The sequence below is a fragment of the Triturus cristatus genome, chromosome 3_2 (assembly GCF_964204655.1).
Source record: "Triturus cristatus chromosome 3_2, aTriCri1.1, whole genome shotgun sequence".
Taxonomy (NCBI): Eukaryota; Metazoa; Chordata; class Amphibia; order Caudata; family Salamandridae; genus Triturus; species Triturus cristatus.
In genome coordinates, this window is record NC_140584.1 from 259,956,945 (window position 1) to 259,979,999 (window position 23,055).

At 46.6% G+C, this 23,055-nt stretch overlaps 1 protein-coding gene across 1 annotated transcript in view; it reads left to right on the plus strand.

Annotated features, from left to right (window-relative positions):
- DNAJC8 (DnaJ heat shock protein family (Hsp40) member C8) overlaps positions 1-23,055 on the plus strand; it is a 214,241-nt gene that overhangs the window by 106,456 nt on the left and 84,730 nt on the right. The window contains exon 4 of the mRNA XM_085647574.1: positions 5,758-5,824. Coding sequence (XP_085503700.1) covers positions 5,758-5,824 — 67 coding nt within the window. The remainder of the gene's footprint in view (positions 1-5,757; positions 5,825-23,055) is intronic.

The following is a 23,055-nucleotide window of genomic DNA, read 5'->3' on the forward strand; positions in this document are numbered from 1 at the left end:
TGCCCAAGGGGCCACTCCCCACAAAAAGTGGACTCGTGGTCCAGTGGGGCAATTTTTTATAATCCTATACATAAATCTGCCCCCCCAGGGGGGCTGACAAATCCAGTTACTCATACCCCCAATAAGGGGGAGTGACTCTTGCCTAAGGGGCCACTCCCCCAAACAGTAAATCAATTGCAGTTAAAACAGTTTTAAAAAATCCCTGGCTTCAGTGGGCATAAATCAATTGCAGTTAAAAAAAAAAAAAAAAATTAAATCCCTGGCTCCAGTGGGCATTCCTGCTGCACGATCGTGCAGCAGGAATGCATAAAAAAAGCATAAGGGGAAGGGAAACCCTTTCCTTTTCCCCCCGATGCCTCTTTTGGTGAAATCACCCCCCCTCCCCAGAGACCAAACTTACCTGTTTGTTCACCGACGCGCTGGAAGCAAATGGATTCCTGCGCGTCGGGAAAGAAAGGGAGACCTCCAATGACGTCACCGCGCCTCGCGCTGGCGTCATTGATGACGTGGAGGGGTGTGTGGGGGGGAGGCAGGGGAAGGGCTTCCCCTGCCTTTCCTGGTGGAATCGCTAAGATCGGTGTCCCACGGGGGGGGGAGCGCCAGCGCTTCCCCCGTGGGTGGGTGCCATGACGGCCGGGAGCCGTCATGAGCACACGCCCACTGTGTGTCTTGACGTCTCCCGGCGGTCATGAGCACAGAAGGGGTTAAACACAATTTTATTGGTTTTATTATATTTTAGATGGTGTACAAATGTTACTGTTGTTTGATGTAATATACATAGATGAAAGTGATCTTTATTACAATACCGGGGTATTAGTCAATTTCCAGTTGATATCTCACATTCTATAATAAATGACCATTATAATATATCAACAACCACATTCAATGTAATCTTTTCGTTACGTAATTTTACAAACTAACATTGATTAACCTAAAGTTTCCCTCCCCTGCCCATTGTCCTGGCTTCCCACCCATGTATGCATATACTGAAGTTTTGCAATTTCATGAATAAGTATAGTATTTGTGTTTAGTGTATCTTTAATGGTTCTTGAAAATTGCGATATTTTTCAATATATAGCCTTAAACGGATTCATCCCTGTTTGCAGGCGTTAGTGGGGGAGATGACACTGCGACCTGGGAGGTTGAAGGCTCTAGTGGGTCTGTTGCTTTTAGTGATTCTAACATCTGATCCCATTCCAGAGATATGGGTATTTTCCGTAAACCCCAGGATTCTTCTCTGCGTATATTTGCGCTCTCTGCACTTCCCCAAATACATACATATTGAGTCCATAACAATGTGATCCAACCGGACTTTACCCCCACCCCGCTCTCCACTTCACCAGCAACCATTTAAATGTGTAGCTCTTGTTTATGCCCTTTGTATCTTGATGGTATTTTAATTGTTATTTAAATTGTACTGCTCGTTGCCTTTAAATTGTGCTTGTTAGAGCAGTCGCACATTGTGCTGACCGGAGCTGATTACTTTAGATGCAGCACACAATCAAATGTATTCTTTGCTGTCTGGTCCTGTGCTGGTAGCACAGCTCCTTTTCTCCATAGGTTGCAAGACAAGTGGAGACGGCTGGTGACACGAAGGATGCCAGAATCTCAAGAGCAATTGTCTCTTTTTTTCCACAGTTTATGCCTCCTAAACCACAGTCCCTATTCTCCTGTTGGACACACTATTGAAACAGAACATACTGTGGGGATTAATTTTGTATTTGATTTACGGTATAAATTCAGAGGGTGAGTGTCCCTAATGTTGCCTCTTCTCTTGGGCTTATGTTTCCTTTATTAATGCGAGTGTTTATACTAAGCCCCAACCCTCATAAAGTTATAACCTGAACCCTCTGCTTTAATATACAGACATCCCAAAATGTGGTCCCCACACTGCATCCCCTAGTTAAAATACTGATTATTTCCTTGTGGGCGAGCTTTTAAAGATCATCCTCTATCCTAGGCGTCGTACAACAAATGCAGCTTGCTATTTGTCAACAGGCAAACAGTCCTTTTGTTTCACTGCTCAAAGAGCTGATCTTGTTGCCTAACTTTTACACCCCTTGGAACGAATAGTGTGTTATTAAAGTTAGTTTCCTTGATTTAATCACATCCGTATTTTCAACCTCGATTGGCTGTGGAATAATTTAGATTATCATCTAACACTCATTTTGTGTTAAACACATGGAGACATGGAATAGTAGAGCGATCTTCTGCTGTACTTGAGACTTTCAAATAGCCAGTCACAAGCGTGTCAGCCTGGGGATCCAGTTTCAGGGAGTTTTTTACCATAGGAAAATGGTTAGTTGAGGAACTGGTCTTGCATATCAACTGCTTGGGACTCCTGACTGGTTCCTTCGCGGTCAAATGCTAGGCAAAGCACAAAGTCAGCAGTTGCGTCCTACTGAAGATGAACGATGTGTCAACAGGGCGGAACATAGACCTCCTAGGCAGCACAAGATCAAAGGTTTGGTGGAATTAGCAAAAGATACATGGCACTTCTGACTGCAGAATCAAATAGCAGTCATGACTAAATACCTTCCACGGTCTCAAAGCCTGACAGCAGACTGGCAATCTTGGCATACCTGTGACTCCAGTGCATGGGAGCGTCTTCCTTATTTGTTTCAAGCCATCATGAAGCGCTTGGGTCCTTAACAGACTGATATGTTGACATTCTGTGTGGACCACCAATTTGGTAATACAGTTGGAGACCAGATCCCAGAGTGGTAGCTACAGATACTTTTCTTCCAGACTGGGGAACAGGGCCCAGCTATGCCTTTTACCCCATTCTCTATGAACACCAAAGTAGCGGTTCAGGTTAGACCACAAGGAGCGCTCCTAGTTGTCATCACTTCAATCTGGAGATCGGAAGTATGGTTTCAGATCATGATGGAACCTTCCTTATTCTATGATCCATACTCCCCTCCCAACCCATGCCCCCTACCCACCTCTTCAGACAGTTCGTGCAGGATCCTCTAGGTCAACCTCGCCATCTAGTGGAGGAAGACATTGAGACATATGGTGTGGAGGATTACAAGACTGGCTGATCAGTCCCTGGACTTTCAAAACGGGCAGGAGATCTTCTTAGACCAGCCTTTTCAGAGAGCATGGTCAAACAGTACAGATAGCTTTGGGAGCAGTGGCACTCTTGGTGTCTGGAATGGGGTCCTGATCCAGTGGGGGGCCGATATTGTGTATGTACTGAATGTTATATCCGTAATGGCATTAACCGGTAAAGCTTACACTCCCGTAAATTCTTTTAGACTGGCCATCTGCTTTTGTACCATGTGGTTATGGGTGAAAACCCACTGGTTCGTAGATGCCTTAAGGTACTAACTCTATTTCTATCATGGCAACACAAGCAGTTTGGAACTGACCGGTAAGAATGCTATGTTGTTGTGCTTGGTTATCATCGAAGGATTCAGATATCCAGGCCCTGAAACTATCAGGTAGGATGTTTACACCTTACAGAGTCACCTTTTCTATCTCTTAACATACCAGTGGTTATAACAAAATTGTGTCTTACCCTGAATTTAAGGATTCTCCTAAACTGTGCATTGTACAGTGCTTGAAAGCTGTCAATGACTGAAGAAATTAGACCACATTGAAATAATCAACTATTGCTTGTACTAAAAATACATTCATGGCTGATGCCACCTTAAACATCGCTAAATGGGTCAGATGGGTTATGTAGGAAGCAGGTATAGATGCCTCCATTTTCATAGCTCATTCAGCAAGAGAGGCTTTGGTCTCACAGGCTTTTCCTGTGGGAGCTCACATATAGGATATCATGAGAGCGTCTGACGGGTCTTGTAAATCCACCTCTATTTTAAATGACTGAAAAGTGTGGATTATCTCGCAGTGAGCAAACGCTAAACTACTATAATCTGATCCTCCGGTCTTGACATGGAATAAAAAATGTCCTAGCTGTCGTAAAGGAAAGTTTCAATTCTATTAAGGTCATGGAGGCAAAGATTATCCTTCCCTGGGAGATTATTACGATTTACCATCTAAATTACCCTCCTAGAGAGGTAATAGGGAGTATCCTCATTTACGTTTCATGGTACACTGCAATTGATATCCTCATGTTATTGACGTGCTTCTTTGTATAAGAAGTGACATTTAAAGCTGATTTTGCAAATGCATAGTGGGAAAGTTATCTAGGCTGTCCTGTGTTGATTTCAATGTAGAAATAGGAATAACAGGTTTACTCATGGTAAACTCTGTCACATGAAGAAAAAGGGGGAAATCCGGTTGAACCACATTATGGACTCATCTATTGTGATTGGTTCATTTAAAACTACCACTGTCCTTTGTGCTCATGGGAAAGGTAGTTTGTTAATCTGTTAAAGTTGCTGGAGAAATATAGTGGAATAAGAAAGCATATTCATCACCTCTGTGTCCATAATAGAATTGAAACTGTCCTTAACTGTGGCTGGACTTTTTTTAAAATTATTATTATAGATGACTTCTAAATATAATTGACTCCGTGAGGAGGCTCATTCGTTGTGTTTTAATGTGTATTTACAGAGTCAATTAATTAAATATATCCCTTTTGTGTAGAAGCCCAATATCCAGACAACAAGGATGCCAAGGCAGTCCAAAAAACATCTTTTATTTACAAAACTTGTAAAGCACTGCCTTGTGACTGATTGCTGCTTTCTAGCTAAAATGGTGGCATTTGTGGTTAATTACAATAACTTGCCTTACAGGACGCATTGCCCAAGATGTAGAATAATGCAGTCACAAAGGCTGACATCTAGGCCCTTTCTGTAAACCTGTAAAATAATGTTTTCCATTACTCACTATTTAATACATAGGCCTCCTTCAATAAAAATAATGCTACCCGAATCCACTAGTGAATCCCACTTTCTTGGGCTATGTGTATCATGTTTGTGTGAGGCTGAAAAGAAGCTTGGGCGTTCCAGTGCAGACTGCTGCATCTTTTAATTTTTGCCATCAGTGTGATGTTCCAGTGAGTTTTGTCTTAAAACCTTGGTGACGACTTTTTTTTTTTTTGGGTGATACTTTGCTGTGTTGATCTTATTCATCTGAAAGCTCTTTGAGAAGAACATTACTATCCTCTTGCTCATCTGATGTAATGAGAAGGGCAGTATCCCCTTTTCCTACATCCCTGCTTCTTTTGAACCATTTTGCAGCCTTAAAGGCATTTGACTTGCCAAAAACAGTCTCGACCATGAGTTTGCATGTGTGCACGTATTCATCATGACAGCCATTTGTGGAGTGGGATCAGTGCTCCATTTCTTTGAAGGCAAGTTAAGAAAATCAAAGAAAGGAAAGAAAGAGCTAATGCTTAGTAGCAGAAAGGAGTGAATCAGAAAATAAAGTTTAATATTTACAGAAAGGTAGAAACCAAAGAAATAACAGCACTTAATAGAAAATTGAAGACCTCTGTTTATGCAGCTAATGAAAACGTCACTCAGAGTAAATGAGAACACATTCATAGCTTGACAATTGAATTTAGATGTCTTCTTTAAGCTTGGATATGCCTTCTTTATGGTTTACAGCACCTGTGCAATCACAGACAACAACTGGAAGCTTAATCTTCAAATGCAGTTTAAGGCACAGTGGTTTATGATGGCCATATATAGCAAACTAGAATCCTCATCTTACACTGAGGAATGCAGCCAAACCTATGACTATATGGGTAACAAAATAGCTATGAACAATGTGTTATCATAGGTCGGTGACCATACCCATTCTTCTGTGTTAATATGGGTTTCATTTTCTCTTCTTTAGTTATCCATATTGGTGCATCCAGACAAAAATCAAGACGATCCTGGGAGAGCGCAAAAGGCTTTTGAAGGTAAGGTCATGGTTGCACTTTCTGCAATCTTGCTGAATTCTTTAAAAAGATTCTCGGTGGATTCCTTATACCAGCTTCATTCCTCTTGACAACAACAGGATCAGAATAACCACTAGCTCAATCTGGTTAATGCCTGATAGACTAGCTGGATTAACTGATGTGGGGCATGCCTCCTGCTGTGCTTCGTTGCTAGTGTTCACATTCTTCCTTAACAGCCACGAAGGCAAACCGGTTGCTAAAGCTGTGTTGGGCAGGACTCCACGTGTGCTGCAGCTCTTCCCTCCCCTGCACCATAGAAATTAATTTTGGGACCCTCATAGGCACCTCTGCATAATTCTTATTTGCAGCAAGTGGCTGTGAGACATCCAGCTCTCAAGGTATCCCAGTAAACCCCTGGGTGATATCTCTACAATGAATTTTTTGTTCATCATTTTTACTTGTATTCTATGCACACGGTTGGGTTTCCTGTGTTTTGCCAGTTTGTTTCCCTTGCCGCTCCACCGTTCTTTGCCCTGCATCAAAATAAAGTCTTGGATGGGCCCCCAAGCGCCAAAGTCCCATTTCAGCCTCACACCTTTCTTTTGCAGAAGTGGCTTAGTCTGTCCAGTGATCTCTTAATGGCATGCACTTGCTGCCACATCCAATTTCTGTGTTTTACAACTATTGTTTTTTATCCTGAGCAAACCTGGAAAAAGTGGACTGCATATTACTGTCTGCTTCTCCTCGTTACTACTTTTCCTCTCACTTTACCTTTCCGGTCACAACATCGTCAGGAAATTTAATTGTGCCATGGAACAGGCCCACTCAGTGTGCAACATGAGAGAATGACCACATACAAATATGAAGTACGGTAAACTGAAAGTGAAAGCAGAGCCTCCCGTTTTCCTCTTATTTAAGTTTTCACTTATGGGTCATTGTGCTTCAGTAACTTGCCCAGGTCCCATACTTTTAAAGTCTTGAGTAGTCGACCTTTCATTCAATGTCTGAATCAGAAATATTTAATGCGGTTCCAACTTTTCATTCCTTCTACGTACAGCAAAAACAACACCGATACAAACATTGCTTCATAGCTCTGCCAAGTAAGAAAGCTGCCGAAGTTATATTATTTAGAATTATAACTTTCTAATGGAAGTGTTGGGACTTAATAAAATCAATTACCAACTCAAATCATGCTGAAGAGTTTGCATACAAAAGGTGGGTTGTCATTTACCAAAGTCGACATTGAAGCATATAAAAATATGTTGTCCAATCATTTTTTATATTTTGGCTTATTTAAGTGAATACTTTATTTTTTAAAGTGGGTTCTTAGCAGTGAATGGCTATTGTCCTGATAAAAGAAAATGCTGATGTATTTGCTCACAGAGCATATGCAATGCTATATTACTGATCTGTAGGCCATGGAACATGGTTAAGGTCTCTACAAAGGACCTGAATTCTAAATTCTGAACTTGGAAATAGCTGGTGTATGAGAGTGTCCAGTAAGCCTTTGATGTTACTCCCTTCATCTCTGTTAACAAGACCACCAGGAAATAGAGCTCAGTCTAATGTAAAGCGTGCCTTTTTGCCTCTTCACTCGCCACACTCAGTTAACAGATTTTTTGGGGGGATTTTGAAACCTCCGTATTATCTGAGGCATTCAACATCATCTTGCTTTTTACAGTGTTGTGTAGATAGCCTTCATCCCTCTGTGCTTCCAAATCACTGAATTGTCTGACAAAGCTCCAACTTCTAGTATTATCAAAATATTTCTGAGCAGGCATCCAGGGCTTGTTAAGCAGCATTGTGGCTGATAAGTAAAATGTATTATATAAACTGTAACCACCAATATTCTAAGCATGCATTACATATTTGTAGTGCTACCAAAGCTTAAATAGGAGATTGTTAAAAGTGCAGCACTTTTAACAGTGTTTTCTCATATTTAAAACCTGCATGGACATACTCAGCAGTTGCAGGAACACAGTGATGCTCTATAGAATAAGAAAGTACTGCTGCTACGAGGTTTGCCTAGTAATGATGTGTAGTATGAAGAGAGAAATCAAACCATGATGGCGTTGGACCCTGTGATTATCTTTGTGGCAGAGAGTCTGGTGCTGCAATGAGGTTTCAGTGATTGCGTTAGCAGGGGCGAATCGAGCATAGATGATATGGGATTTAACGTTTGGGTGTGAGCAATCCAGTAGCAGTTGGTGGAACATTGTGGAACACAGTGTTGAGATGAGTAGGAGGCAGCCCAGTGCTGATGTGGGACAATATGGGGCCCAATGTATGGGAGTGCTATGGACTGTCCAGCATCCGTGTGAGATTGTATTTGGGTGTTTCGGCAGTCATGCAAGAGTGATGCAAGGGAAACCTTGTTAGAGTGCTCATCGGGTTGTCAGATAAGGTTGGTGTAGGACAGTGAGGGGGTCAATGGTGGGCAATGAAGTCTAGAGTTCAGTGTGAAACCTAGTGATTGTGTGCAATATTGACAGTCCAGGAGTGATATTATTAAACAGTATGGGGCCTGGTGATAATTCCACCGAAGGTTCTTCCACAACATTCTCCTCAGTGGTCATTCGAAGTCCCAGTTCATCTGCAGACTTAAACGCCTGTCATCCGAGCTCTCAAACGTGTGAGGTCCAGTGATGTTTCTATCTGGACATTTGTGCATCATGCTGATCTCCAGTCAGTTTCCCAGTTCTACAAGAGGAATATGATAATGTTTTTGCAACTTTGCACAATATAGCTTAGTTTTAGACCCCCTAGACCAAAGCACAGGCTAAAAGACAACTTGCCAAGCAAGATGGGGAATCTGGTGTACTGTAACCCACAAATCAGTATCACAAGATGTGTTTTGGGCAACAATCATTCTTATGGGACCACAAAATCATTTGTTTTAGTGAGCTCAGAAATGCCTTTTACCATAGTGATTTTTCCAAACAAAGGTTCAGAATATCCAATTTCTCAGTAAGAAAGGACAATTAATGAGCCAAAATGTTTTTTACATGTATAGCAATGCACACATTGAAATACAGAATAAAATAAAAATTAGAATAAAAAGACCCTAATCAAAATACAAAATTTATTCAGTGAAAAATATCACCAGGGCTCAGTATAATAAGCTGGTACATATAACATATTACAATCATATACACAGCCAGACAAGTGGCAGAAAAGGAGAAAAAACATAAAAGGCAGAGTTTCAACACTTTACAAGAAAACTCCGACAAACAAGACAATGTGTCCTCCAATAATTGCGGCCACAGTAGCGTCGACGGCGTTTCGACCTTTGACGTTAATCCATGGTCATCCTCAGGACATAAAGTTTAACTGAGCTTCCCAAATGAACAATCTAGAAATTACAAAAATAACGTAATTGCACTCAGTTTAGTTAAAAAGGGTCAATAAATTGTTTTTTAGAAAGTGTGCTTTCCCAAAAACATATCTTAAAAAAAGGTTAGAGTAAAAGGAAAGAAACCTTCTACCGTACCCAGTGAGTGATCATGAATGACCAGTGCATAGCAGCGAAAAGATGAATCCATGTGCTGCTAGTATAAACAAGTTGTGAGAAATTAATCAGAAAAGCTGTGTATATTAGATTCCAGCACCATGATAGTATAGAACTTTCAAAACAACTTACATATACATCAAATGGATTCTATGTTGCTCTAAATTCAATTCGGCAACTGGCCACCAAAAAAGTCTTATGGGGCCCAAAAATGAAAAGATCCACTCCAAATTATGCCCGCATTGTTAGGCTAAACCGCAAAAAGATTTTTTAGAAATAAATGATTTGATATGAACCATTATGTTATAATATGCGCATTTCATTTTCAAAGAAACGTCCATCCATAGTGCCTTAAATTTCCTTCGCGTCATAAAGCGAGTCATATGCAAAAAATAAGAAGGCTAAAATAATCCAAGGCGTTAGGGGATTAGTGAGTAGTTAACCAAACTCAAACTGAATGAATTAGCACGCTTAGCAGAGTTGGCATGACACATCGCAAATTGCTTGCTAATTAATAGCCTCATTACACCGTATCACCCGTATCAGGTCTTTGGGAAAAAACGAACAAAACAGAGGGAAACTTCACACACGGCGCAGCAGAGAAGCCACAGCGCCATGTCAAAACAAATAAAGTTGGAAAAAATTGTTTGTTTTCTCTTTTTTGCATCCCTCGCTACAAACGATGGAACGAGTATATCTACTGATCTTCTACATAAAGCTGTTGCCGCCTACAATCTTACGCAGTAGAAAGGTGGGCGGCAGGAGATGGGAAAACTACGGGTATCGCGAGATTCAATAACATTATTTCAGAACTGCTTACCAGAATGGACACGCAACGTGGCAAATTAATTAACGACCAGCAGTTTCATTACACCGTTTCACCGGCGTCCTCTCTTAAGAAGTATCATAGAGAGATAAACGAAGGACTTCACATGAGGCGCAAAAAACCCCAGCGCCATGTTAGATCGGGTAAAGGAATTACAAAGAGAGAAACGAGAATGACTATATCAGTAATTACGAAGTGAGTGTTAGTCCCACAACCATAAAAAAGGGAAAAGAAAAATGAGATTCTTTAATTAAATGGTAATGTGAGAAGATATTTGGCAACCTCAAATCTAATTTGTACTCCTTCACTGACAAAATTTAAATTGGCAATTTAGACCATCTTATTGCGAAATTGTGTTATACATATTTTACAAAAGTCACAAATACATTCATTAGGATAGCATGATTTCCAAAAAACAAAAAAAAAACAACTTGGAAAAATTATTGTACGCTCCTGGTTCAGGAGGTTTGGGCTGCCCTTGTGGTAGTTAATGATTTTACCATAGTGTGCACTCACGAAATTCATCACTATCCACTCTGAGTGCCCCTCGGCACCACTCTGAATGCCCCTCGGCGCCACTCTGAATGCCCCTCTGAATGCCCCTCGGTGCCACTCTGAATTCCCCTTAGGCGCCACTCTGAATGCCCCTCGGCGCCACTCTACTCCTTGCCAATAACATTTAGCCATGCTGAACAGCAGACATGTTAGTTCGAGGCATGTGGGCTGCTGAATTCATATCTGTGCATAGATCGCCGCCTAGTGTTGGGTCCGGATGTTTGCACGTTGTTGTCCTGGAAGAGTCTTCGAAGTATCCTGAGATAGGTGACTCCTCCCCTGGACCACAGTGCGCATGGGCATCCTCTCCATCTCAGATTGTTTTTTTCCGCCATTGGGTTCGGATGTTCTTGACTCAAGTTAGGAAAATTTAGTTTTCAGGCCAAAAGGCCTTTAGTTTCGTCGGTACTGTTCCCGATCGGTATCGACAGTTTACTAGCTAGTTTAGCGACTTTAACAACTTTTTCGGATCCATTATATCCGACCATCGACCCGACATCGACGATGGAATCGAGGACCCCATTCAAGCGGTGTCCTGTTTGCCACGCCAAATATCCCTATATCGACGTCCACCCGGTGTGCAACAAATGCCTCTCACCGGATCACGACGAATCGAAATATATGGCCTGCGCACGATTCAGATCCAAGAAGACTCTCCGGAATCGACGAGCCGCGAGACTTGAAGCGCAGCAGGCGGCACCGGCCCGACTAACATCTTCAGCACCGAGGACGAAGATGTTGAAAGCGTGGAAAACATACCCTCCAGCCCCGCTTCCGAACACGGTTCCAGGTCGGAAGACGTGGATGAAGAGCTTTTTCACAGGGAAGAAGTCGACGATGAGGTAGGAGACTACGATGAGGCCTTAGGGGCCGAAGAAGGTAGCTTTGGTGACGAACAGGGCCTACCCGTCCAAATGGAGGATATCCCAGAGTGTCAGACTACGGCTCCGGTCGAGGGATCGCCTTCGGGCCTTACCCAAGATCAATCCCGCAGTCCTCCGGCCCCGCCCTCTGGCCCGGCCTCGGACATCCAGCGAGAGCCATTATTACCCAAAAAGACTGGTTTCCCTTCCACGAAACTGAAACCAATCGTCGCACCGGTTCCACAGAAACCGAAAGTGAAAATAACACTGGTTGGCTCGAGGACCACCACACCTTCGACGCCAGCCAAAACCGTCGGCTCCGACCGCACCAAAAGGGACTTCGGTGCCGAACTCGCTGCTGCCGATGTCGGCGCCGACCCAAAGAGAAAGGCCATCGGTACCGCCAAAGCGCCTCGGCCCCCGGCACCGAAACCATCGGCACCGACCACCAAGGTTAAAATGGCCGCTGCATCGCAATCCACCTCGAAAGCAGCGACTACGGTCCAATCATCGACGCCGTCGGCGGCTACCTCTCCTCGGCTCGATGACCCTGTGGCTCCGAACAAGTCCACACCTACCTCTACAGAACCACTCGGCGCCAAAGAACCGTCGGCGTTCCAGGTGCGACAAGTTGCAGCGTCCTTGCAACGCATCAGAGAAAAGGCAGCCCTCCAGGCCACGTCGGCCTCCGAGCCAAAAAAGGTTCAAAAGGCACCTTCGGCACCGACCAACATCTCCTTTGGCTTGCCGCCATCCACGGCGCCGAAACTGTTCCACATCAGAACACGTGTCACCCAGACAAGGTCCCCATCTATTGAACGCTCTCCTACTGGGACATCACTGTCCCACTTCATCGACGCCGACACCGGCAGACTCGTGCTCCGAAAGCGGAAGATCACTTCCGAGCAGGCTTTGGACTCTTACAGGATCCCGCTAAAGCAGAAACTGCCGGCGGACTCTGAACTGGTTCTTTATGAACGCCTCCATACCTCTTACCCAGAACCACAGTCCTTCTCCCCGACGCACTCCGACACGGACGCAGTGGAGGACTATATGGGTGACGACACCTCCTACCCCAGGGATATAGACCCTGAAGGCCAGCAGGACCCTGATCAAGTTTGGGATGACCCTGTGGACCCAGGTGTCGCTCTGGATACACAGGACACACAGCTCTATGGCGCAAAAACGTCTCCCACAGAGGACACTGCTGCATTCAACGCCCTCATTGAACATGCCGCAGCCAATCATGGAGTGCAACTCCACTCAGACACAATCGAGGACGATTTCTTAGTGGACACTTTCGCATCCTCAGAGAGGACTGTAAAGACTCTGCCCATGTTGAAAGGTGTCCTCAAGCCAGCAAAGGTTATTTTCAAAGAAACCACTAGGGCACGAGTAATAAACCCCAGGATCGAGAAAAAATACAAGCCCGCACCTGGGGACCCTACCTACATTAGAGGCCAGTTACCTCTGGACTCCATCGTAGTTGCTAATGCTCGCAAACGGGCACACTCGCAGACAACTGGTGATGCTCCTCCCCCGGACAAGGAGTCCAAGGTGCTAGAGACATCCGGCAAAAGGATTGCAGCCCAGGCGGCAAACATATGGCGCATTGCCAATACACAGGCGCTCCTAGCTCGCTACGATCGCTCACGCTATGACACCTTAGAGACCCTACTCCAACATCTCCCAGACGAGTATAAAGAGGCAGCGGAGCTCCTCATCGGGGAGGGACAACTTCTCACAAACGCATCCATTAAGTGTGCACTGGATGCCGCCAACACGGCTGCGAGAGCAATAAACACCAGCGTCATGCTAAGACGACACGCCTGGTTACGAATCTCCGGGTTCAAACCTGAGGTTCAAAATACCATCCTCAATCAGCCTTTCAACCCCGACTACTTATTCGGACCAGAGGTTGACACCACCCTAGAAAAGATAAAAAAAGACACAGACACTGCAAAGTCAATGGGGGCTCTGCAAACGCAGACATTTCGTAGTGGCTCCTTTCGTCGCCCCGGAAATAGAGGAGCAGGTAGAGGACAGGGGTCACAGCAAACCTACAATAAAGGGGGCACACAAAGTACCTATGATAAAAACACCCGAGGTGGATATCGTGGCTCCAGCACAAAGGGCAGAGGACGCGGTTACGGCAATACCAGGTCCTCCCCCAAAAACAAACAGTGACGCCCTCTCCCTTCCCCCCGACCACATAACACCTGTCGGGGGAAGACTCCAACGGTTCCTGTCCACGTGGACTACCATCACCACGGCCAGGTGGGTCAAAGATGTTATTCAACACGGTTACTGCCTCGAACTAACCTCCACTCCACCCACAATACCGCCAAAGCACCGTCCTATGTCCTCAGAGCACTTAGCGTTATTACAGCAGGAAGTGCTAAGTATGCTGCAAAAAGGCGCAATAGAGGTCGTGCCCGTCCACCAGCAGGGGACAGGGGTGTACTCTCTGTACTTCTTAATACCAAAAAAGGACGGGTCACTCAGACCTATACTAGACCTCAGACCCCTCAACCACTACATTCTCTCAGAGCATTTCCACATGCTCACCCTACAGCAGGTTCTCCCGCTGCTCAGACAGGGAGACTTCCTAGCCACGCTAGACCTCAAAGATGCATACTTCCACATACCCATACACCCGTCACACAGAAAATATCTCGGGTTCACTATTCAGGGGCAGCACTACCAATTCAAAGTCCTCCCCTTCGGCGTGACAACAGCACCCAGAGTTTTCACAAAGTGCCTAGCTACTGTAGCCGCACACCTACGGAGGCAACACATACACGTCTACCCTTACCTGGACGACTGGCTTGTTCCGGCAAAGTCAGCCCAGCAGTGTGCCAGCCACATGTCACGCACCATTCACCTTCTTCACAGTCTGGGATTCTCACTAAATTACCCGAAATCACATCTCCAACCCGCACACGTACAACAGTACCTAGGTGCGACCATAGACACTCTGGCAGCCACAGCTCAGCCAAATCTAGTGAGAATCAACAGCATGCAAATACTGATCTCAAAGTTCAAACCCCAACACTCCCTTCCTGCGCGAGTGTTCATGCAGTTGATAGGCATGATGGCCTCCTGTATTGTCATAGTCCCGCACGCGAGACTACATATGCGTCCGCTTCAGGAGTGCTTGGCACATCAATGGAATCAAGCTCAAGGGCAACTAAAAGACCTAGTGTTGGTGAGCGGTCGGGCATACAACTCTCTGCATTGGTGGAATCCACAAAACCTTTGCAAGGGCCGACCGTTCCAAGAGCCTGTTCCACAAATAATACTGACAGCGGACGCGTCTCTCCAGGGATGGGGAGCCCATGTACTCAATTACACAGTGCAGGGACTATGGACAACACAACAAAAGAAGATGCACATCAACCTTCTCGAACTGATGGCAATCTTCCTGGCAATGAAAGCCTTCAAGGTACACTTGTGCAACAAAGTCGTGTTGATCCGGACAGACAACATGACTGCCATGTACTACATACAGAAGCAGGGAGGAACACACTCTCCACAGTTGTCTCATCTGGCTCAGAGCATGTGGAAGTGGGCCATTCAGAGGAACATATTCCTCATGGCGGAACACCTCCCCGGCAAGTACAACCAGATGGCGGATCTGCTCAGCAGACACAGCCACCAGATGCACGAGTGGGAGCTACACTCGTCAGTACTCCAACCGTACTTCCAACAGTGGGGTCTTCCAGAGATAGACCTATTCGTGACAAGCGAAAACACAAAATGCCAAAGCTTTGCCGCCAGGTTCCCACATCCACAGTCGCAGGGCAATGCGATATGGATGAACTGGTCCGGCAGATTTGCGTACGCTTTTCCCCCAGCGCCGTTGATACCGCTGGTGGCACGCAAACTGCGACAACACTCACTGACACTCATCCTGGTTGCTCCCACATGGGCACGCCAACCATGGTACACCACCTTTCTAGAACTTTCCGTGGTGCCGCACCAAAGGCTGCGGATCAAACCCGCGCATTTGACGCAGAACCATGGAGAAATTCAGCACCCAGATCCGCAACAGCTGAACCTGGCGATCTGGCTCCTGAAGTCTTAGGGTTTGGCTACCTAAACCTGCCACCTGACTGTATGGAGATCATTAAGGAAGCTAGGAGACCCACTACCAGAGCTTGCTATGCAGCCAAATGGAAGAGGTTTGCCATTTATTGTAATAACAATGACATTAACCCGCTTCCATTCAAAACATAATCTGTTACCTCTTACACCTATACCGATGCAATCTGGCGTACACCTCAATACGTATCCATTTAACCGCAATAGCAGCCTATCTCCAAAACAGGCAGTACCTCTCTTTATTCAGAGTGCCTGCCATCAAAGCCTTCTTGGAGGGACTTAAACGAGTAATTCCCCCAAGACACCCACCAGCGCCAGTGTGGAACCTCAACTTGGTCCTCACCCGACTGATGGGCCCACCCTTCGAACCTCTCCACTCATGTGAGATTCAATTCCTCACCTGGAAAGTAGCTTTCCTAGTGGCAATCACTTCGTTAAGAAGAGTTAGTGAACTCCAGGCACTAACCATTCAAGAGCCATTCATACAGGTTCACGCAAACAGGGTCGTACTACGTACCAACCCAAAATTCATGCCTAAAGTAATATCGCAGTTCCACATTGTTAGACCTGGCACCTTGGCGTGAGTTTCCCTTCCACTTTTTGATGGTGTGCCTCGATTGTTTTGCTGGTGTTGTCCGCTCAGGGCACTGCGCCACGGCTAATCCGTGCCGCAGTGCAAGTGCTCCCTAGGTAAAGTGTACCTGTAATTGATGTTCATGATTGGCTTATTGGATTCACTGTCAGTCCCCAGTAAAGTGCACCAGGGCTTGTGAATGCCAATGCTGCTGGTGGGCTTGCAGCGCTGGTTGCGCCACCCACAGAAAGCGGCCTTGTAAAATGTGTCTAGGGTCTGCCACCGCAGACCCTGTGCGCGGTCTGGGACCGTCGCGCTGACTGTGCAAGTGCCCCCACTTGCCAGTCCCTAAACCTTCCCTTACCTACATATTAGCCACCCCTCTGGTAGGCCCAAGGGCAGGGTGCATTGTAGGCATAAGGTAGGACATGCCCTGATGTGTGTGGCATGTCTTAGTAGTGAATTACAGCCCTTGTCGTTTTTCACTATTGAAGGCTACCTGCTCTCCATAGGCCAGAATGGGCTGCTGGGATCACGCCAACGCTGTGACCCCAGTGGACTCATAGAGCACGGTAGAATGCTAAGTTTAGTATGCCTGAACTCAGAATAATAAAATACTTCTTGTAGCCAAGTTTATTTTAATATCCTGGGTTTGTAAATACTACTTTTAGAAAGTTAGTATTTACTGACCTGACCATCTCAGTCCGCCTCTGCTGTGTGTGTGTGTTCTGCCTAGCAACAGTAAGTAGCAGGGTTGGGGAATCCCCAGAGACAGGTTGGCTGCCAGGTGGTGGGTAGAGAAGTGACACCTGGATGGGTGGGAGGAGTACACCTTGACTCTTGAATAGACCTGTGCTCTGCCACCACAAAGCCGGCGCCGCCCCCTGTGGAGCGGCTGATGTCTCTGCCCTGCTGCTGAAAGGAAAGAGCAGAGTCACCATAACAAAGTGCTCCAGAACTGGACTGAGCCAGGCCCAGGCCCCCTGGCGCTAAAGAACAAAAGAATCATGGTATAAAAGTAGGAGCCTGGCTCCTAAGAAAGCAGAATCCTGTTTACCACAAAGAACCTCTGCCCGACTAGAAGGAGAAGAAGACGCTGGAGGAGCTGGCCTGCTGCTTGCCTTGCTGAGAAAGGAGAGGAAGAGACTTACTGAAAAGACTTTGCTAATTTGTGCTTGAACATTCTCCAAGGGCTTGATCTGAGCTTGCCCCCTGAACTGAACCCCAGGACCAGTGGGTTCTCTGTGCTTTTGCTCGTCCTCCAATTCGAGCCGTGTGTGCATCCCGCTGGAAAGAGACTGCGCCCCTCATCGCCCCTCCTAGGGCCGTGACACTCAGAAGATTGCCTGCCTCAAACCCGTGGGAGCCCCGCTCCGTCCAGAGCCGCTCTCTGTCCCCGGGCCAGGCCGCCTGCATCCCTGTCACTGCCTGCTACTGGAGCGCGCTGACCGTGCTCTCCCCCCTCCCGCCGGAAGCCGTCCGACGACTGTGATCTACGCCGGGTCATCCAGCTGCACTGACCGTGCCCTGCGACCCCGCTTCGCTATCCCCGGACATCTCAGGCCGCGCCGCCCCCGCTGTGGAGACCCTCCGGCACCGCCGTGCTAAAGGGTCACTGGCCGCGCCTGCCTACGTGCCCACACCTGCTGATTGAGGACCCAAGAACACTTCCCAAGCTGAGAGTCGCACCGACCTGTGCCGACTCCCCACATCACGAAAGAAGTTCCAGTATCGGGCTCGGGCCCGCAACGCCTTATTTCCCCGTTCGCAGGAGCCGATCTCTGTGAGTACTGGAACCACAAGTGACATTGGCAAGAGACTACAAAGTATCCATTTGAAGCTACGAACAAAGAACATTTGCCTGCTTTACAACCTGGTGGCCTAGCGAAAACGTTATTGGTCTTGTGATAAGTCTGCTGAGATGTATATACCTATTTTTACATAAAGAAGCGTATTTTTATATATATCCAAGTCTGGTGTCCGTTTCTGGGGGGATTGATGTATTTACTGTGTGTGTGATTGTAAGTGCTTAACCAACAACGCCTGAGGAATCGCCTTGGCTGCTCACGCCACGCACCTAGAGGGTGAGCAAGGGTCATTCAAAAGGGGTTATCCTGCGCCCTGACGTGGAGGAGAGGGTTCCTGCTTGACACAAGGGCAACCTTGCGCCAACCAGAGACCCCCAAGTCTAACACACATGAATCAAACAATTGAACTGCCCGTTTTCTTTCAAAATCCACAAAATGTAGCAGAGAGAATGCTCCATACACTAGACGTAAAAAGAGCCCTCATGTACTACATAGACAGAATAAACCCTTTAGGAAGACAAAACAACTTTTCGTTGCCTTTTCTCCACAACATAAGGGCAACGCCATTTCCAAAGCAGGTATAGCCAGATGGATCGTTAAATGTATTCAAATTTGCTATCAAAAGGCTAAACGCACATTAACGATTCCCCCACGAGCCCACTCAACACGTAAGTTAGGGGCGTCCATGGCTTTCCTGGGAAACATTCCTTTACAGGATATATGTAGAGCAGCCACATGGTCCACTATACATACATTTACCAAACACTACTGTGTAGATGTACACTCCAAGCAGCAGGCAGCTGTAGGACAGGCTGTTCTCAAAACTCTTTTTCAGACCGCTGCAGCTGGCACTGGTGGCCGCCGCTAATAGGGGGTACTGCTATGTATTCTATGCACAGATATGAATTCAGCAGCCCACATGCCTCGAACTGAATATGCTACTTACCAGTATGCATCTGTTCTTGGCATGTAGGGCTGCTGACATTCATATCGCCCACCCTCCTCCCCGGCGCCTGTAGCAGCTGCAGCTCTTAGAATTACTGTATAGCATGGTCATCACTTTCTGTATCTACTCCATCACTGCCACAATGGCGAAAAACAATCTGAGGATGGAGAGGATGCCCATGCGCACTGTGGTCCAGGGGAGGAGTCACCTATCTCAGGATACTTCGAAGACTCTTCCAGGACAACAACGTGCAAACATCCGGACCCAACACTAGGCGGCGATCTATGCACAGATATGAATGTCAGCAGCCCTACATGCCAAGAACAGATGCATACTGGTAAGTAGCATATTGATTGTACAACATGGCTAAACCACATTGGCCTGTATTGAAAAGCTGTATTCCAGGATCTTGCACAACCTTTTATGAATTGAGAGGAAATACCTGCTTTGAAGAATGATGATTACAAGAAGTATGTTTTCGCTAAACTGGTTCCAAGGGAGACAGGTCCCTTTGCAAGCACCACCGAAACCACTTTCTCCATGCTGACCCATACTGTTAGTTATAGCTGCCCACACCCTCCAGGGTGAATGTGGAAACTTGTCCAAAATATCTGGGTCCTACCAGCATCACCTGTCATAAGGAACATGGACTCTTCTATCACCATCGAGGGGGATTGGAAGATTCCAGGTAAATTCTAGTAGAACCATAAACCAAGCTTGCGACCTCCAGATCTGTCATCAAAGCCAAACCCACCTGTTTATGGGTGCAGTCACTCTTGGGTTCATAGTGAAAGAAGACAATGCATATTGGGGCTTCCTTTTCACAGCCCTTTCAGAAGGCATCTGGCAGCACCATGTCTGAATCTGTAAAATGCCACAAGCTGGGGGAACTCTCTGGAGGCAAACATATCCTCACAATAAGTTGTTCCATTGATACTCCGAAATCTCAATTGCCATACTCCATTCGCTGAAATCTGAAGGTGTTGAAAGTGCCAATTCGTCCTTCACAGCAGGTTCTCGCCAGTCACTTGAGATCTGGTGATCTAAACAGTGACCAGCTCCACCAGCAGGTGTATAGGGTGCTCTCTAGGTGAGTTGGCTATCTCTTCATAGATGCATTATTCATCCTCACCAGGATCAAGCATCTGGCCCTGTCCTTTTTGTGGCATTTTATTGTTAAGGGCTCTACTAGAAGCTGGAGTTGTAAGCAGAGATTTAGATACCCAACTTGTCACTGATTCAACTACACACAGGTGCTCTACTGACACCTTCTGGAATACACCTCTTATTACCACACCTGTTAAGTTTGGCTCGAAGAAACTGTCACCAGTTTTATTAATGTGGTGACGCATAAGGTAAAGAACAGTTTCTTCATTTGGCCTGTTCTTTGCACAACCATGCCAATTTAAGTTGAACAGGAGGCAGTGGCAGCCAGTAATTTGAGTAGGGTTATGGGTCGGCCAATGAAAGCATGCAGCAGGCCCGGACTCTTTACAGAGTGGTAAAGAGACTGCTGACCCCACCCCCTTCTGTGATGAGCATCACTGATAGACACTTCAGGGCTTTAATTGGAAGCTCCCAGTTTCAAGGCCATTATTGATGCTCCCCCTTGTCATGAGGGGGAGGACCACCAAGCGCTTTGCCATGTTGAAGTGGTCCCACACAGAGGGATGTGACATCTTCTGCCCGGCAGTGTTCCGTTCAGGCAGCAAAGCACATGCAAATTTAGCTCAAGTACAGTGCCTGGCTGTCTAACCTGAACATGAAGAGTTTGTCAGGCTGACCTTTGCTCAGTCTGACACACACTTCACGTTTGAAAAAAGATGGGGGCACTGCTGACGAGAGGGATCTCCAGCATGCGCCAAGCGCCAGGATTATGAGTTGGGATTTATATAAATCAGTCCACAGTGACAGTCCCTTATAAGATGGATACTATCCATCAAGAAATGTCTGAATACCGTCCACATATTCAGTTAAGCCTCTTCTTCAACTCCGCGCCAATTAAATGATCTTATTTGTCTTTTGTACACCATTGTGTGCATCCTTCAAAACCAATTTAATGGCTTCCTTTTGAGTGAAAAGTAAAGAATTGTCCAAATGGTGCATTTTCAGTTTAGCTGGACATTTGGATGTAGTCTGTATTCTACCATAATTCCTTTTTAAACTCTTAATATTTTGTAAGAAAGTGCCCCCGTTTGCATGTTTACCCCCTAACTTTTTGTCAGATACCTGATGCTAACATCACTGTGTGTGTGCTGGGATCCTGCTAACCAGGCCCCAGCACCTGTGTTCTTTCCCAAAACTGTACAATTGCTCCCACAATTGTCACACTTCTGGGCCACATACAAGTCCCTTGTAAAAGGTACCAGTAGTACCAAGGGCCTTCTGACCAGAGAGGGTCCCTTAGGGCTGGAGCATGTATTGTGCCACCCTAAGGGGTCCCACACCAAACACATACACACTGCCATTGCAGGCTATGTGTTAGTGTGACTAAACTAAGAGTCAACATGGCACACATGCCCACCCACTACTGCCTGTGGCATAGGTAAGTCCCCTCTCTGGCAGACCTTACAGCCCTAGGTCAGGGTGCACTATACCACATGTGAGCATAACTGCATGAGCAGTATGCCCCTACAGTGTCTGAGTCCATTCTTGGACACTGTGTGCAGTGAAGCCACTTTGAGTACATGGGCTAGGAGTTTGTCAACACGAGCGCCACAGCTCCATGATGGCTTTATCGAAGACTGCGAAGTTTGATATCGACCTTCTCAGCATTATAAACCCACACTGCTGCCAGTATTGGATTTATTATAAAATGCACTCAAAGGGCATCTTGGAGATACCCACTGAAAAACGACCAACTTCTAGTGTATTGGCTGACCGATCCCTGCCTGCCATCCACCACCAGACAGGTTTCCGACCTCATGGGGTGAGAGCCTTTGTGCTCTCAGTGGTTCAGAAACAAAGCCTGCTGTGGGTGGAGGTGCTTCTCACCTCCCACTAGCAGGAACAGCAACACTTGGCGGTAAGCCTCAAAGGTGCTCTCCTTGTGTTATGCTGATTTAGGCAGCTCCAACTAGTGGAGATGCCCACCCCACTGTCCTTGCCCCACTTTGGTGGCAGGACAGGTGGGAAAGTTAGCGAGCAGGGTAGGAATGTCCACCTTGGCCTGGTACACCCCTAGGGTCGCTAGGAGCTGAGGTGAACCACACTCTTGAAAATGCTCCATCTTGGTTTGGAGAATTAGGCGTAATAGGAATAGGGATGTGCTCCTCTCCCCAAAGTGAGGGGGCACCCAAAGTGTGTAGTCACCCTAAGGGACAGTAGCCATGGGCTTACTGATCCGACCTCAGTAATGCCCTTAACTTTAGTATTTAAGGGCTTCCCTGAACCTTTTTCCTCCGATTCGACGACCTACGAAGAAGAACCGAAGGGCTGTGCAGCAGTGGAGATGACAATAGACTTGGCCCCAGCTCTACTGGCCTATCTCCGCCTCCTGCGACCCTTCTCCAAGAAACCGGTGTAGCCCGTAGCCAGCAGTCTCCAAGAACCCCGGGGACCTGTGCTGTCTTCAACAAAGCCTCTTTTCTCCTATGGTCACCAAATATTTCCAGAAAGAACCCAACTCAAGGACTCCAGATCCAGGTGGATCCCCGACACTTGCACCCAAAGCCCAAGGTCCAGGTGGGCCATCGACCCAGTGATGTCTCCCTGGCGATCCTGACCTGGGACCCATCATTGGATGACCTCTCCTGATCTTCCCCACGACGCCGGCAGCCTCAACTTGAAGGGTCCTCCCTGACCAAGACCGGATCCGGTGAGAGAATCCCGATGCTTAAAGACAACCCTGCACCCCCAGGCCTGGGTGTGCATATCTGACTGTGTCCCGCCATTCCCCCCTCCCCCCCCCCACCCCCCCACCCCCCACCCCCCCTCCCTTTCAGTGTCCAGCTCACCTCTCCAGTCTGATTTCTTCACCCAGTCTTCTGGTCCATGCCTTCAGTCGTTCTCTCCAACTGAGGATATCTCTTGATTTCTACAGGGCGCCCAATGCCTCCTTTGCACCCG